This window comes from Protopterus annectens, chromosome 2.part2 (genome assembly GCF_019279795.1).
Source record: "Protopterus annectens isolate FY-2018-M chromosome 2.part2, PAN1.0, whole genome shotgun sequence".
In the NCBI taxonomy this organism is placed as follows: domain Eukaryota; kingdom Metazoa; phylum Chordata; order Ceratodontiformes; family Protopteridae; genus Protopterus; species Protopterus annectens.
In genome coordinates, this window is record NC_056730.1 from 3,623,766 (window position 1) to 3,640,630 (window position 16,865).

At 36.9% G+C, this 16,865-nt stretch overlaps 1 protein-coding gene across 1 annotated transcript in view; it reads left to right on the plus strand.

Annotated features, from left to right (window-relative positions):
• Nucleotides 1-16,865, plus strand: part of LOC122795507 (corticotropin releasing hormone binding protein) — a 285,745-nt gene that overhangs the window by 16,523 nt on the left and 252,357 nt on the right. The window contains exons 4-5 of the mRNA XM_044063692.1: nt 7,415-7,625; nt 8,945-9,093. Of these exons, the coding sequence (XP_043919627.1) occupies nt 7,415-7,625; nt 8,945-9,093 (360 nt within the window). The remainder of the gene's footprint in view (nt 1-7,414; nt 7,626-8,944; nt 9,094-16,865) is intronic.

Sequence of the window (16,865 nt, forward strand, 5' to 3'; positions counted from 1 at the left end):
TGAGTAGAACTATGTAGAACGGTGAGATGCAATCTGATTTATGTGAAGAATTAGTATTACCTAGAGAAAGAGTCTTTAGAGTAAATAGGACATTGCATTGGAATTATTTTCTTTTTTTATCTGGGATTTGTGCAGGAGCATAGCCATGTATTGGTTAAATGAGATTTAAGAGTTAATTTAAAGAAAAATAAATTGGTAGTAGATGTTAATTTCCACTGGTAAGCTATTCCAGATTTTTAGCTGTGTTGCTCAAGAAAAGGGAATTGCCTGATTTATTGTTTGCTTTGGTAACATATAACAAGGATTTGCTACTTGAGCGAATTACACATTTGTTAGAGTCAGGATTTAATAAGTTTTGAAGTGCAGGTGCTTTTTCAGATTGGTGCAAGATTTTATGTGCCAAGCACATTGCTTAATTGCTTTTTGTTATACAAAGTTTCACCTATACTGCTACCTTACAACCTTTTCCAATGTCGTTCAGTTTTGATGTTAATCCTTTATTTGGCATCACAGCAACTGCCATGCTAAAATTGGAGTAAGCAGTGTCCATGACTGCACTCCTGATACTACTAAAATAACTAGTCAACAAACTTTGTTGGCTTTTTGTGACATGAAATTTGCGGTATGAACTCATGCAGCTGTATGTCCTGTGTTTCACTTAACCTGAAATATTCAGCAGTTTCTTTGTCCCGAGGTTATTCTTCCATTTTTTTTTTACCAAGAAGGATGAGTGTGAGCTGTTCTTTTTTGTCTTCTCTTTATACATTTGCGACCTCTAGAACTTCAACATTCCACTATCTTATGTTACGTGCTGAAGAGATTTTTAAACCATTTCACGATAATTTAAAGTTTCACTACTGATTCTTGTTTGCTTTTAGTGATGCAGCAGTGCAAGTAGTTCTCTGGTTCAAATCTTGGCTGGGGTACCCCCTGTGCAGAGTCTACATGTTCTCTCTGTGTTCACATGGGTTTTCCCCAGATGCTCCGGTTTCCTCCCACATTTTAAAGACATGCAATAGGTAGAATGTACATTCTAAATTAGCCAAAAGTGTGAATGCATGGTGTGTGTGTGTGTGTGTGTGTGTGTGTGTGTGTGTGTGTGTGTGTGTGTGTGTGTGTGTGTGTGTGTGTGTGTCATGGAAGAACAACCATGGCACGGCTAGCCACCCAATGGTGTGAACATTGGCTCTGGGTGATTGTTGCTGTTGATATGTCACCTTAAACTCATGTGCAACAATGGGAAAAGAGGGGTTATGGATGGATGGATGGAAACAAAGATGGATACATATACACATAGAAATGATATATAATGTCCCTCTGTTGATTTTTTTTCTTGGTTCTTATTTATCTGATTACATTTCTGTTTGAAGCATTTCTTTGGGGTATAGGTGAGAGAATCTGCTTTAGATCTATTAGTTTCCATGGGGGAAGTGTAAAACTCTGAGTAGTAGTCACTGCCTGTTGATGACCCACAATCATACCTCTTGACCACTTAGTACAAGAAATCTGGACAAAGCCAAAAATAAAGAGGGAGAAAGGTCCCAAATCAGGGACTGATTTTAAATGTTGTTGTTATATAATTAGAAAGTTGCTAGAAAAGCAAATTTTGTATTGGCATGCATTTTGCGAAGGAAATAACATCTGGAACTCAAATGTCTGTCATTAATTAATGACCTCAATCCTTAACAATTTGACAGAAGACCACACATTCTATGATGAAAAGACAAGAAAATAAAATCCGGACAATCTGTTAAATTTTGTAAAGTTGACCGATATACATTCGAAGATGGAACAGAGATGTTCTAATTAAAGGCACTTTAGAGAGATGTGCCAAATGAGCAGCCAGACTTCAGAATATATTTTCATTCCTTGTATTAGTTATCACTGCAGGCACACACTTTTAAAGGTGAATGGGCTATCGAATAAAGAATAATTTACAGCCAGATGGCTTTGGAAATCTTTTGGAATAATCTCTGTCAATATCTATTATGGAATAAGGGATGCTTAATTTACAAGGAAACACATTTAGTAGACAATTAGCTACCTTGGACAAGTAAGTTGTTAATCTTGGCATTCAAACGTGAGCTGTGATTGAACAGAAAATGGAAGAAAAGAAGATTCTGGATATATTCATTGTTTAATATGCCACTAAATAATACTGCTATAAGTTTAGAATTTGTACTAATAATTTTTTTTAAGGCGTCTGTATGATAATAGATTCTAGCTTTACCTTGATGACAAATGTATTGTCTTGGAGACAAGGTTCAAAACCATTGAGAGCACCCCATCAGTGCAAAGTTTCAACACCTAACACTCATTCGAGCCTACTGCACTAGACAAATGCACTAAAGGTGTGGTGTCTCTATATTCATGAAACAAAATCTCACCTCCAGATTCGTAAGACAGAGCAACGATCTGAAATTCTTCCTTGTCCAACTTAACATTAACAAAGCCACTTATCACATTATAGCTATCTATAGGACCCCCTCAATGCCCCCCTTTAGCTCATACCTCTTACCTAAATAGTATGGTGTCCCTATGCATTAGGCCAAACACCATTCTCTAAGGTGGCTTCAACTATCCCTGCATCAACTGGGAGACTTTAACATCTTCTAACATGCATGTTCAGATATTTCTGGACTTCATAAATATAAAACCTCTAGACAAATTAGGGTGATCCCAAATAGGGGATATAAAATATTGGACTTGACCTTTACCAATATGGGACAGCTCTTTTTCCCTCCAGTTGTAAGTTGCCCCCTAATAAAACTGGACCATAAGACTGAAGCTGGTAGCATCTTCAAATATATCAGTATTCAAAGATTATGCAAAGGCTAATCTACTATAATGGAGTGATGACCTGGCCTGCCTAAATTCAACATCCCCTTCCAATATCATGACCTCACTGCATACATGGAACTTTTAGCACCAAATTTTTTGGACATGTAAATAGCTGCATAGATTCATCTTTTCCCTCCCAAGTAAATGCAATGACAAATTTAGAAATAAACCCTGTAATGAAATCAAATATAAATAGACGCTACAATAAAATAAGAAAAAAGGCATTGCAAGCAATAATAAATGCAACTCTCAAGATGAAAAAAAAAACATGCTTTTGCTAAACTTAACAATGAACTCTGGTCCCTGATCAAATCAACCAAGGGTAGATATGAGGTAAAAATAAACCCCCAGGCAAAAGACAACCATAACATCTTTTTAGCAATTTTAAAAACTTCATAAACAAAGCTCAACACTATACAGAGGTTATAGGAAATCATATTGCATACTCAGTCCTTGAGGACGTAGCCAGTCCCCTAATAGATCAATTTATCTCTAACTTCACTCCCTGTCTCCCCATACATTCCCAGATCATGTATGTGTATTTACACCTTCTCATCAAATCTCCCAAGAACAAGTCAAGAAAGTATTTTCCAAGGTCAAGAACATTGCTTCTGTGGGTTACATAACATACCAGACTGCCCACTGGCCAGCCTGAAACAGGACCTGTCAAACCCTACAGAGGCTAGTCAATATCAACCTCCAAAAAGGCTTTGTGCTGGACAAATGAAGGGCAACGACTGTAATCTTCCTGCAAAAAAGTGGGATGTCAATCATCAACATCATCCTCAACACCCTTTTTCCCATCTTTTGCAAGAGGTGGGGGTGTGGTGTCACTTGCCACCATTTCGCCCTATTCAGTGCCACTTTGCTACCTTCTTTGACAGTCAAGCTTGACTGTTACAGGTCTTCTATCACACAATATATCCACCTCTTGCCTCTTGTTGGATGCCCTCATTTCCTCTTTCCATCTTCCTGTCTGCCCCAAATCTTCTTCACCAGATTGTTTTCTGCTTTCCTGCAAGTGTGAGAGAACCACTGCAATCTGTTGTCTTTGACCTTTTCTGCAGTTGGAGCTACTTTGACTTCTGCTCTTATGTCATCATTTCTTCTTCTGTCCCACACTGTGCATAATACCGTCCATCTCAGGCACTTCATGTCCATCACCTCTAACTTCCTCATCTGCTCTGCCTTTACTGGCCAGATTTCTGTATCATGCAGTAGTACTGGTCACACCACTGTTTTGTACACCTTACTCTTAAGCTTCTTTGAAATTCTTCTGTCATACACTACCCATGACACTTTCTGCCACTAGCTGCATCCCCGATGATTCTAGGTTTGACCTCCTCATTCAGGCTTCCCTTTTTCTTAACCACAACTCCCAAATACTTGAAGCTATTAACCTGCTCTACTATTTTCCCTACTGTCTCAATTTTCAGCTCCTTCTGATTTCCACCATTTGCCACCATTACAATTGTCTTACCCGTACTCAGTTTCATCCTGTGTACCTTCTAGGGTTGTCACCTTTTCAAATGCAAGCTTAAAAACAAGATGTGAGCACACCAACAAAGCTGAGAAAAAGCCAAAAAAATAACCTAAAACACTACTTTAGTACAAAAGGATGAGCGCTTTTGCGGGATTACCACTTCAACAGATCTCAGCTTTGTTGGTGTGCTCACATCTTGTTTTTAAGCCTGGGTTTTTGTTGTTTGTGAGCCATCTTTGGCAGGAGTGTGTACTGTTTATTTCATTTTGTTACCTTTTCAAATGCCCAAAGTGGGATATTTTTGGTACAAACATCAGATTTTGCAGGGCAAAACATGCCTATGGCCAGTACAAAGGACAAAACTGCATTTTTGGCCTAAACAAAAGCTTATGCTTGTAGCATTTTAGTTGCTTGTTCTGTTGCTTATAACATTTATGTGTTTCAGATACAGAATAACTGTTTTATGCAACTATTACATAAACTATAGGAAATACTTTTGTCCTAAACTCTCAGGACATTTGCCATATTTTCAATTTTTTTGCTGGACACAACTACCCAAAGAGGGACTCCCTCACAAAGTGGGACAGGTGGTAACCCTAGTGCCTTCAGTTTTCCATTCTGTTCCTCTACCCTTGGCTGAAGTTTTTCCTCAGAGCCTGCCTGTAATGTCACATTGTCTTCATACATCAACTTTGTTGATCTGTCCCCTGTGACCTGTTTGCTGATGTAGTCAATCACCAGTATGAACAGCAGTGGGCTCAGAGCTGAACTCTGATCTACACCATCTCCCACTAGGAGCCCCTCTGGAAGACAGAGCACTGTTTGTACTTGAGTCATGGGGCTCTTGTATATAGCTTGCACTACTTCCACCAATGTTTCTGGGACTTCAAATCACCACAGGCCTGTCCAAATCAGCTTTCTTGGGACCTTGTCATATTCCTTCAAGGAAAGTCCAGTAGGACTCTTTCCTCACCCCTAGCTTCTTCTCAAGCATCTGTCTCACTGCAAACATCGGGTCAGTTGTGCTAAATTCTGATCTGAATCTGAACTGCTCATCTCCCATCTTACTTTCTACTCCTCTGCTTATTCATTTATCAATCACCCTCTCCAGAACATTCATGCACTGTAAGAGGAGTTTGATACCTCCATACTGCCCACAGTTGTGAATGTCCCATTTGTTCTTGAACACACTGGCTCTAGTATACTTATTCTCCAGTCATCAGGGATATGCATTTCTCTCCATACTGCTATGAGTATCCTCAGGGACCATTTCTCCCCTATCTCACCCAACATCTTGATCATATATGCTGTGACCTCATTTGAGCCTGTTTCTTTCCTTAACTTGATTTTCCTTAGTGCTGTCAGGCTCAAACCTTGTACAATGTGCTTGTGAGGTGAATACCTTAACCATTTTGTCATCTGATGTCAATGGACCTGAGTAATTATAGACCCAAAATTCTGACTAGCCTCATCAGTAAGGCTATGGTGAGGATCATTATGGAATTAACAGGTAAGAACATAGGTAACCTACAAATTCTTGACCCAAGCCAGTCTGTTTATGTCGAGGGCAGATCTTGCCTGCTTAACCTTGTCAACTTCTTCCAAAAGGTTACTGAAACAAAAGACGAAAGAAAACTTGTACATACCACATATCTAAACCTAAATCTAGACCTTACACCTTTCAAATGCAGATATTGGTGACAAAGAATCCAAGCTAAATTTAAATCTCAGTGTAACTCATTGGATAGCAAATTGTCTCACAAACAGCACCATGAAATTAGGGTAGGTTTGTCGACTAGTCACTAGTGGTGCACACCTGGGTTCAGTACTTGGGCCATTCCTCTTAGTCATTTACTTCCAGAGGTCAAAGCTAATATTAAGGATTTATAACTGGCCTAGTTTGCAGGTGGCTGTAAGCTTGGTGTCATCATAAACTCTCCAGAGGTTAGAGGGATAGATATGTACCACAGAGAATGACACTTCTTTGGAATTGTCTTCCTTTACGCATAAAGCAAAGTACTTCCCTCACTCTATTCAAATGTAATCTGGATGAATGTTTGGAGAATTGTAAATTCATTCCTAGTTTAGCACTCTTGTTACTTATTGATAGGGGTAACATGTAAATATTCTTCCTGTCTCTGGGTTATTTGAATTTAAAATATAAGGGTTAGAAATTTCATGGGAATGCAGGGCTAGTCCTCAAATGACTCTTACAAATCAATAGTTTAGTCAGTGCCTATGAACCTATGAAATTAATAGGGCTTGTAACAGTAAAGTACAATTGAATGGTTTGATGAAACAGAAATATTCACATTTATGCCAAAATTAATTTATAATTAATTTAAGAATCACCTAAATATCAATGTTTTCAAAGCAAATGTAAGTCATCAAATATATTCATCCAAACAGTATCTATGACTAATCTTGCTGATTAGTGGTTTATACAATATGAGTTTATGTTTAACTCACACTTTTGTATGAATGTAAAACAGAATTTATTACATCCCTGTATGGGGTTTTAATACAATTATAAAGCAGATAATGCAGTTTTACTGATTTTACATGACCAGATATCTGTATTTATGCCAGATACACACACATACACACACACACACACACACACACACACACACACACACACACACACACACACACACACACACACAAACAGGTCTATATTAATTCATCACAAACTAATTCTAGCGACCGTCCACTTCAGCAAATGTTTTTCTAAGTGAAAAGAATTACTTGTCCCCACACCATCCGTAACACAAATTACATTATATCAACCCCCCCTACTTATATATACCAACTCTGAGATTGCATTAGAGTGGGGAAAAGGGCACATTTCCTAATGCTGGCCAACTAATTCCCTTACCTTATAAAAACGTTTGCTGAAGTGAATGTTTGATGAACGGCAGTTTGCTGAAATTAGTTTTTAACAAATTAATATAGATCACACACACAAACACACACACACACACACACACACACACACACACACACACACACACACACACACACACACAAATGACCACATTCTGTACATCTGTACTTAAATGCATGTTGTCATTTTTTGTCTTTTTCTAGATATTTGATGGTTGGATAATGAATGGAGAGAAGTTCCCCAGCTCAATAGATCATCCACTTTCTACCTCTGAACGTTATGTAGACTTGTGCGACAGTGGCAATATCGGAACGACTATCACATCATCCCAAAATGTGGCCATGTTATTCTTCAGGGTTCATTCACCTGGCAATGGATTTACTATAATTGTCAAGAAAATTAACAATCTCTTTCGTAAGTAATTTGTTGTGCTACCTCTTTTGTCATAAAAATAATAAATCATTGTATGTATGAGTTGTATACTTGTACAATATATGCATCGCATATATACACAACCAGATACATGCCCAAATAATTACAAACTGCAGAGACATTTTTACATTTTTGCAATATCACTGAGATGCAGTAAATTAGCCAACATATATCTATAGACTGTGTAGGGTAAGAATGAAATTATAATCAAAAGCCACAATCAAAACACACAACCATTTCTTCCTGTAGTTGTATGTTTATATATGCATGTGCAGTATATTACACGTTAAATATAACTTTAACCATTGTTTTCAACTTGCTGTCGATCTCTGCACTTAACTCTGTTTATCCAGCACTGTACTGAGTTTTCTAAATTAATCTTTATTTTCTTTCATCACAAACCAAGTCATTGTTCTATGCCCTGCACCTTATAAAACAATTTCTTCAGCTCACTGATAACACTCTGCTTTTGTTAATTACCATGAATCATTATCACCCCGTCTTTCATATACCTTTCTGCTTTGAAAAGCAATCACTTTTTTCCTATCTGTTGCTACTGTTAATATGTTCATCTCGTTATCATGTCATCTGTTTCAACATAGGAAGACATGATTTACAGAACAAGTTATTTAAAACACTGCAATTAGACAAATAAATCACTGTCATGCCTGCTATTCAATTTTTATTACAAAATCAATGGAAGAAAACACCAGTCATTATCTTTCTGTTTTATGAGTCATTCAGCACCTTATGTACATGACAAACAACTTATCAAATGCCAGTCTTCATACATCAGTCTGTTTAATATGGGCAAACATTGTGAAGAAATGAACTGAGAATTTCTTTCATGCTATTTATTTTTGTAACTGCATTAGACCCGTGTTAGAATAAAAGGGAGAAAAGTTAGTCTTTGTCTTATTATCATTTTGAAAAAATATTGCAGCTGACTTATAAGTGCACACTTATCCGTTGGTGTTTTAAACAAAGCAACGAGGTAGCTAGCTGAAGGAGCAGTCCATGCAGGAACTTAGTTGCACATGTAATGTTATAATCATGGGCCTTATGAATAGGCAATAACCGTGCAGACGGTATGAAGACAGGAGTCCAGACTTTGTGTTTATGACAGTCTAGTGTTTAAAATCTCAATTTTCTTTTCTATCTTTGTCATGCATCCTGAGGGATTTGCACTGGGTTCTTTTTTTTAACTTAAAGAATGGCTGCCTGTCTGGTATTTTGTAAACTGTAACGTATGGCAGATTTAATGTGATTATTGAATATGTTTCATTTTTCTCATCTTATAGCTTGTAATGTGATATCTCAGAGTCCCAATGGAAGATTCACACTGTTAGTTCCTCATCTTCACAGAAACTGTAGTTTCTCTATCATTTACCCAGTGGAACTTGAAATATCTGAGCTCACTCTGGGCCACTTCAATGATCTGCTCATAAAGGTACAGTGGAAAATTTATTGTATAAGCAATTTTAATTTCTGTAAAAGCTTCCAAAGAATTTGTATATGCAAATGTGCACTAGTATAATTTTTTTGCACTTTTCTTACTTCACATCTTCATAGCTTTCACTTAATCTTGTAATAACCTACTTCTTTTACGTACTTGATACTAAAAGACAACATCCCAGGAAACAAGGTCATTAGACTGTTGTCATACTTGTTAAATTAAACTGAATGCCAGTGTTTTAATGATGACATTGCAAGCAAAATATTGAAAATGATATAATAAATCAGAATGAGATTATGTTTACAATGCTGAGAGATGGTTATACGTCAATGTGAGTAACGTCTAAATTACGTTTTATCACATCATATAAGCGCGTGCTCATTTATGACGCTGCTGCTTGTAAACAATTGACATTAGTGTTATTCATCAAGTTATTTTAATCCATAGCTAGTTAATTTTATTGGGTTATACTAAAGATACGTTTTTTTTTTCATATTCTGCATTGTTTGAAGAGATAATTAGACAAGAATTACACAACAGGTATTTGTACTTTACCAGAAAATCCAGGAACTAAGGAAAAAGGTTGTTGAATTTTGTATTTTATATTTTGCATGATGCCTCTGTACCATAGTAGTTTTGTAACCTTGCGTTTGTCTTAAAACATATTAACCATGGGGAATACGTTTGGATGACAGATAATGACTGCTTGAATGCTTCACTAGCTAAGAGACAAAATGTAATGTCATGATATGCAATGCGTTTCATTTCACTGCACATTTATAAGTATCTTACATATTTCCCATGAATGTTTGAAATATTTTTCTAAAAGAAGGCGTGTGCAGTTCCTTGTGGGGAACATCAGCTTTCATAAGTAGACATCTGTCCTACTCCTGATTATACAAGATTCAGTATACATGTGCCAAGTTCTGAAGAAAACAGAATCTGACAGAGATGTCGGAAAAATCCGGATTGCCCTGCTGGAATCTCTTGATACCATATTCACCAGTTTCCACATTGCCAAGGGGGATGCAAATATATTGCAGCTTGCCTCCTGTGCAGTTTCTGGTTCAAAGTCATACTATAACATATGACTACTTTGGGGAGTATAAATTGTGTTCTGTAGAGATGGTGCCATACCTCTTAGTCTCGTAGAGCAAGAAATCTGGAGAAAGCCAACAATAATTGGATGACAAAGGCCCAAAAATAGAGACAGATTTCAATTATTGCTCTTATAAACTTAGAGAGTTGCTAGAATACCAGGTGCTGCATTAGTATGCATTTTGTAAATGTTATGAAGTGTGAAACTCAAATGTGTGTCATTATTTAGTGACTTCAGTTCTCAATTATTTGCCAGAAAACCACAAATTTTATGAGGAACAGAACAAAAATCTGACGCACAAATCTGGACATTCTGCAAAATGCGAGCTGTTGAGATATACGCTGCATATACCAGTAAGAATCTGGAAACTGCAGGTACTGCCTCAGTATTGAGGGAAAAGTGTGAGTATTTTATTGTTTTTTATTTTGTTTTGTTTTTTTTTTTTGTATGGAACATCCCTCAGTCTACTGCATGTATTTTGCCTTTCTTTTTAAATCATGCCAGTTGTGTACAGTATTCTGTATTATGTTACATCAATGTACGCTTCATAATGCAACCTTGTGGTTTACTCATTTTGCAAACTCTTTTGCCAAATCCAGTATTAGGCATATGGGATGTAGCTTGCACTGCTGACTCTACACAGATTGTGCATAACAAACTGATTAAAAGGCACATTATTGGATAAGGGATGTCATGTCCCATGCCATTTACCATTCACATACCACCACATACAGAGTTAAACCAGCAAATAGGCAGCTGACATAACAGTTCATACAGAAATCTAGCTACAATGGCTATGTCTCTGTAATCATGGTAACTATATATGGATAATAGTCATGCAGTGGACATTCAGACTGCAGTCTACTGCTTATGGAGCCTGCATCTATATGTAAGTAATGGTGCTATCATATATACAACTTAAACCCTAACCCTCTCCCATACAATAATCACACATGTGCTAACATTGCTCATGCTCTCTGTATCTGTACATGCATCCTGCACTGGAAGTCTCACGTGGTATAATGTTGCTACCCTTTTGATATCTCTTGTTAGATGTTAGATACTACCATGAGTACATAATGAGATTCCCCTGCATATCATACTTTAGCAACACATTATATATCCTCAGTGCAGGGGAGGTGAAACACAGAAGACAGCAGTTATAATGGCACACTGAATCTTCTTCCTCCGTTTGCCTTCATTATGCAAAGCTGTAGCAAGACTGCCATTTCAGGACACAGTTCCATATAAGTGCATGAGTTCTGCTGCACAACCTTGATCCTTTTGGAAACTAGGTCAAAGAATGTTCCATGCATATGTCACAATCATTGTCATAAAAAGTAATTCCTTACATAACTTATTGCAAGTACTATCAAATTGTTTTTGATATGCTCTGTACTTCTGGACTTTGCTAGGTCCTAAATACCACTGTAACTTTCTATAATGCTTGATTTCTGATTCCTTTCTTCAGAGGTACACTTATTAAATTATGTGAGTCTCCTTAGATTGCTTTTGGTGCAGATTTTGTTTTACTCTCTGTGTCTTTGTACAAATGCAGCTTCCTGAACTGTCCATAAAATTTAAGATGAGAATAGGGGTTTGTGCTTTGACATAATAACTTATTTTTCTTTTCTCTGTGTTTTTTATTGTCTGCGAAATCCAGACTCCTTCAGCACCCATGACTATGACCATAGCTTTCCATACAGTAATTTCACATTACCTCATACCCTGCTTCTACTTTTGTAGTTAAAAATAGTATACCTTGATCCTTTGATCCCCCCCCCCCCCAGAGTACATTAATTTATACTTCTCTGTGATAAGCTGAAGCTGCTTTACATTTCGTCACTTCTTCAACCTTGCCATATCCAACTTTATCCCCTGCACTCCCCTTCTTCCTATTTGGAGTGCAAAAGATCTTTATGACATCTAAAGTAAAGCACACATTTTGTTATAGGCGCCATGTTCTATCGCTTACATTGAAATGATATAGACCCAAATTGTGTAATCAGGATGTGGAATAGTTATTTATTTTTAGTTCCTTACCATAAGCACTGTTTAGTAATGTCTTCTAAAATTACATAACACAACTGTCTCCTTAGCCAACTACTGAAACTCTAACCAACTTCAAAGCAACATTAATCCTTTGTGTGGTAAACAATTAAATGACTATCTGAAATCTAGGAAAGCTCATGTCCTACTCCAAACCAATGCACTGCTTCAGTCATCCAGTCAAAAAACTTTATTTGATTTGTCTGTTATTAACATTTGCAAATTCATAATGCTGTGTGTCCAGTGCTTCGCTGTCCTTCAGGTACTAAGAATTTCTGCCATACAGACTATCTTACATTAGTGCTCTGATTACAGAATCTAAGCTTACCTGCCTGTTATTTCATACACCTGTCTGGTTCTTTTCAAGGCAAATGACAGCACATTTACCATTCTATGGGTATTTATACACACATATATATATATATATATATATATATATATATATATATATATATATATATATATATATATGACATATGCTAATGAGTTTGTACAAGGAACAGATAAGGCACAGATAAAAACATTATTATTTATTACTTATCTTTGTTAACTGGGGTCAAACATTGATCCAAAGCACCAAATATAGGTTCAGCCTGGAAACATGCAAAGAAAAAAAATAACAATAGTGCAGTGTCAGACTTAGATACTTATGTTTAACAGAAAACATAAAAAGGTAGGGGGTAAAACTGTTTATATTTTGTTATGTTTTTGCAGTACAAACATAAAATTAAGTAGTGAGACATTTATGTGTGTTCTTATAAGGCTATAAAACAGTCACGGTCAGCTATTATGCATTTTAAAGAAAATGTATTATTTAAGGTTACCAAGATAAATGAAACTTAGTGTATCAGTTAATGAAATACAAAAGTTAAGTAAAATAAAATAAAATAATATTCTTTAAGAATGTATCAAAAACAGAAATACCTGAAATATTAAATGTCACAGTATAATAAAATAATGCTGTTTAAAATCTGTATTTTTTACATCAGGTTACTCTCATTTTGCTGCTTTCAAAGCCTCTTTTACAATATTAACAGAAGGATGATTTTAAATAAAATAAATACACTTCCTCAGAAACAGAATTTTGAAGTTGAAGTAATATCTATCGTAAAACAATAAGCTGAAAGAATGGCTATCATGGAATATAAACAGTAGGGAATGTGTATTCCAGAGTGGCTCCAGTATCTGAATTTTTACTGAGTCAGAAAGCCTACCGGGTCAACATGTTACTAGAATGTCTGTGTAATCAATAGAACTGTGGACATGGATATGAATACAATACCATATGTTTTGTATATAATCAATAACATCAAAGGTCATAGTAAAACTGAACACCTGTCACATATGTAGTTACCGTGTGTAATGTAGATGTAGTTTAACTTGTATGATTCACATAGATCATGCTTCGAATATGACTTTATCATGAGTAGAACTCATGAGCAGGACTGGTCTCCTGTCAGTTCATGCAAGGCATTATGAAGTCCAACTTGAGGAAGTGTACAGTACACTGAGCATGCTCAGTGTACCACATGTGTATGCAGAGTTCTGGGTCATTTTTATTCAATCATTTTAAATCAAGTTGCTGGCTACTGAGACTTGTCTGCATATCAGCTGGACACAAGCTGATTTAAGTATATTTTCTGCACTTATTTAAGATTTGAGTCAGTAAATATTGTGTGTATTTGATTCACTAAATATTGTGTCTCTGTCTCTGCAGTTAGTGTGTGCCTCTCTGCAGTTATCTGAGCTCACTGAAAGTAGTTAGACTACTTTGAAATTCCTTTGTTAGTGTCACTTAGCTTGGGGGTTTCTGCTAACATTAAAATCTGTGTTGGTTACATTTCTAGTAATCATTTTAAATCGAGTTGCTGGCTACTGAGACTTGTCTGCATATATCAACTGGACACAAGCTGATTTAAGTATATTTTCTGCACTTATTTAAGATTTGAGTCAGTAAATAGCATGTGTATTTGATTCACTAAATATTGCGCCTCTGTCTCTCTGCAGTTAGTTCCCCACCTCCCCTCCCTGTTTCTAGCTGTGGTGTTAATCTTGGTGGCTTTGGAATTGCCCGCCCCTGCTGTAAATCTCTTTTTGCACACTCCTTCTGGACCCACCTCATTTGCTCACTCAACTGAGTACAGTGAGTACATATTTTGATTTTGGATACTCCTACCAGTCCCATCTCCTCTGTGGTGTACAGAGAGAGCACTTGGGAAGAGCATTCCCCTATAGTATTTTAATCTGCCCTGTTTCCTCTGTCTCAAAAAAAAAAAAAAAAAAAATTTGCACCTTATCTGCCTTACTGTATTTGTGTTTCTTCCTACTTTATTACCTTATTTTGCTTTTGCCTCTTCTTAAAAGTACTCAATTGAATTTATTCTGCTGACTTTATTACTGCTTGTTAGTAGCCTCATTAAATTGTAACGGTTATTCTAAGGCCCTTGGTTTAAGCACTTGGGCTTCAAACCAGTTGTTGTACATTAAGAAGGTTTGTGGTCTGCACTGTTGTGGCAGGACAGGTAGCGTACATCCTTCTAAGTTGGGAACTGCTGATTGAAGGCTGTTATTCTAAAAGTGTATTAGTTCTGGGTTAAGAAATTGGGCTTCAGGCCAGTTATTTTACATTAAGAAGGTTTGTGGTCTGCACTCTTGTGAGAGGAGAGGCTAGATTCTGCCCTTCTGAGCTGGGAATTTCTGGTTAAAGGCTTATTGTACATGCTTACTTGAACTGTTTCTTTCTGAAATCGGTATGCCTTGTTTGCTGTAGCATAGACTAGATTCAGGCCGGCTGGATCTAGCTTTGTTTGTATAACTTGTGCACTGATCCAGGCCATCGTTTTTGGAGAAGGTTTCTCTCTACCCTAGTGGCAGGACTGTGCAGTTAGAACTTGTCTGATTGAAGACTGCTGGAACAGGGCTCAGTTTTGAGCTTTTTAACTGGTTAATTGGGTAAAGTGTTGTTTTGATTGTATCTGCTCTATTTTCTGGAAAAAAAATATATATATATATATATATATATATATATATATATATATATATATATATATATACTTGTTTCTTGCCTTTCTGAACTAGTATAGTCCAGTTTTCATGTTATTGCTGAATCCAGGGCTGTGCTACAAGTTTCTGTGTTGCCATACCTTACTTGGATAGAAGGAAGTTTCTCTGTTCACCTGTGAGAGAGGGGAGCTTTGAGCAGGCTATCTGTCCCTGGAGGAGTGGTTTCAGCCCAGAAGTTAGTAGTTTATTGGCCTTTTTGGGCTAATTTTGATTGTATCTGCTCTATTTTCTGAAAAATATATATATATACTTGTTTCCCGCCTTTCTGAACTAGTATAGTCCAGTTTTCAAGTTATTGCTGAATCCAGGGCTGTGTTACAAGTTACTGTGTTGCCATTTCCTTACTTGTATAGAAGGAAGTTTCTCTGTTCACCTGTGAGAGAGGGGAGCATTGAGCAGCTTATCTGTCCCTGGAGGAGTGGTTTCAGCCCAGAAGTTAGTAGTTTATTGGCCATTTTGGGCTAATTTCTATCTCTTTCACTTCCTTGCTATAAAAACCTCATTTGCACAGTTTTTACGATTGTATTCCGCTCAGCAAGTGCCTTCCAGGTGTTCTGCAGAGTTTACAGCAGCAGAGAGACAAAAGAGTGACTTTGGAGTGATTAAGTATCACTTTTCTACTTTTCTTGCTGTCTTAAATAATTCCGCCTAAAACGCCAGTTTTTTTAGCGAATCTGTGATTTAAAAAGTTTGTTATTGTATACAACTCCGCACAGCTCCTCGCGGTGTCTTGCAGAGTGATACAGGCAACAGAGAGACCCAAGAGAGACTTTTCCAGATTTAAGTATTTTTTTCTCTGTTTTTTTGCTCTGACTGCCTTTTCCTGGCTAAAAAGTGGATTTCTAACTGATCTGTGCTTTACAAAGTTTAAATTGCATTTGCATTCTGCTTTTTACAGTTTTTGTACTTGTTTTATATCAATTTAAGTTGTTTTTGTATTGTATAACTGTTGTAGGCTACACACTAAAGTGTGCTAGCCTATTTATAGCATTTACAGTGTTTTCTGTGTGTTTTTCTGCTGTTTCCTGAAAAAAAAAAAAATATTCTCTTTTCCCACCTTTGCTGAACTAGATTAGTCCAGATTTCAGGTTTTGCTGAATTCCGGACTGTGGTATAGTTTCCTGTGTTGCCCATATCCTTACTTGGATAGGAGGAAGCTTCTCTGTTGACCAGTGAGAGTGGGGAGCTTTGAGTAGCCTATCTGTCCCTGGAGGAGTGGTCTCAGCCCTGAAACTAGTAGTTTATTGGCCATTTTGGGCTAATTTCTATATCTTTCACTTCCTTGCTATAAAAACCTCATTTGCACAGTTTTTACGAGTGTATTCCACTCAGCAAGTGCCTTCCAGGTGTTCTGCAGAGTTTACAGCAGCAGAGAGACAAAAGAGTGACTTTGGAGTGATTAAGTATCACTTTTCTACTTTTCTTGCTGTCTTAAATAATTCCACCTAAAACGCCATTTTTTTTAGTGAATCTGTGATTTAAAAAGTTTGTTATTGTATACAACTCCGCACAGCTCCTCGTGGTGTCCTGCAGAGTGATACAGGCAACAGAGAGA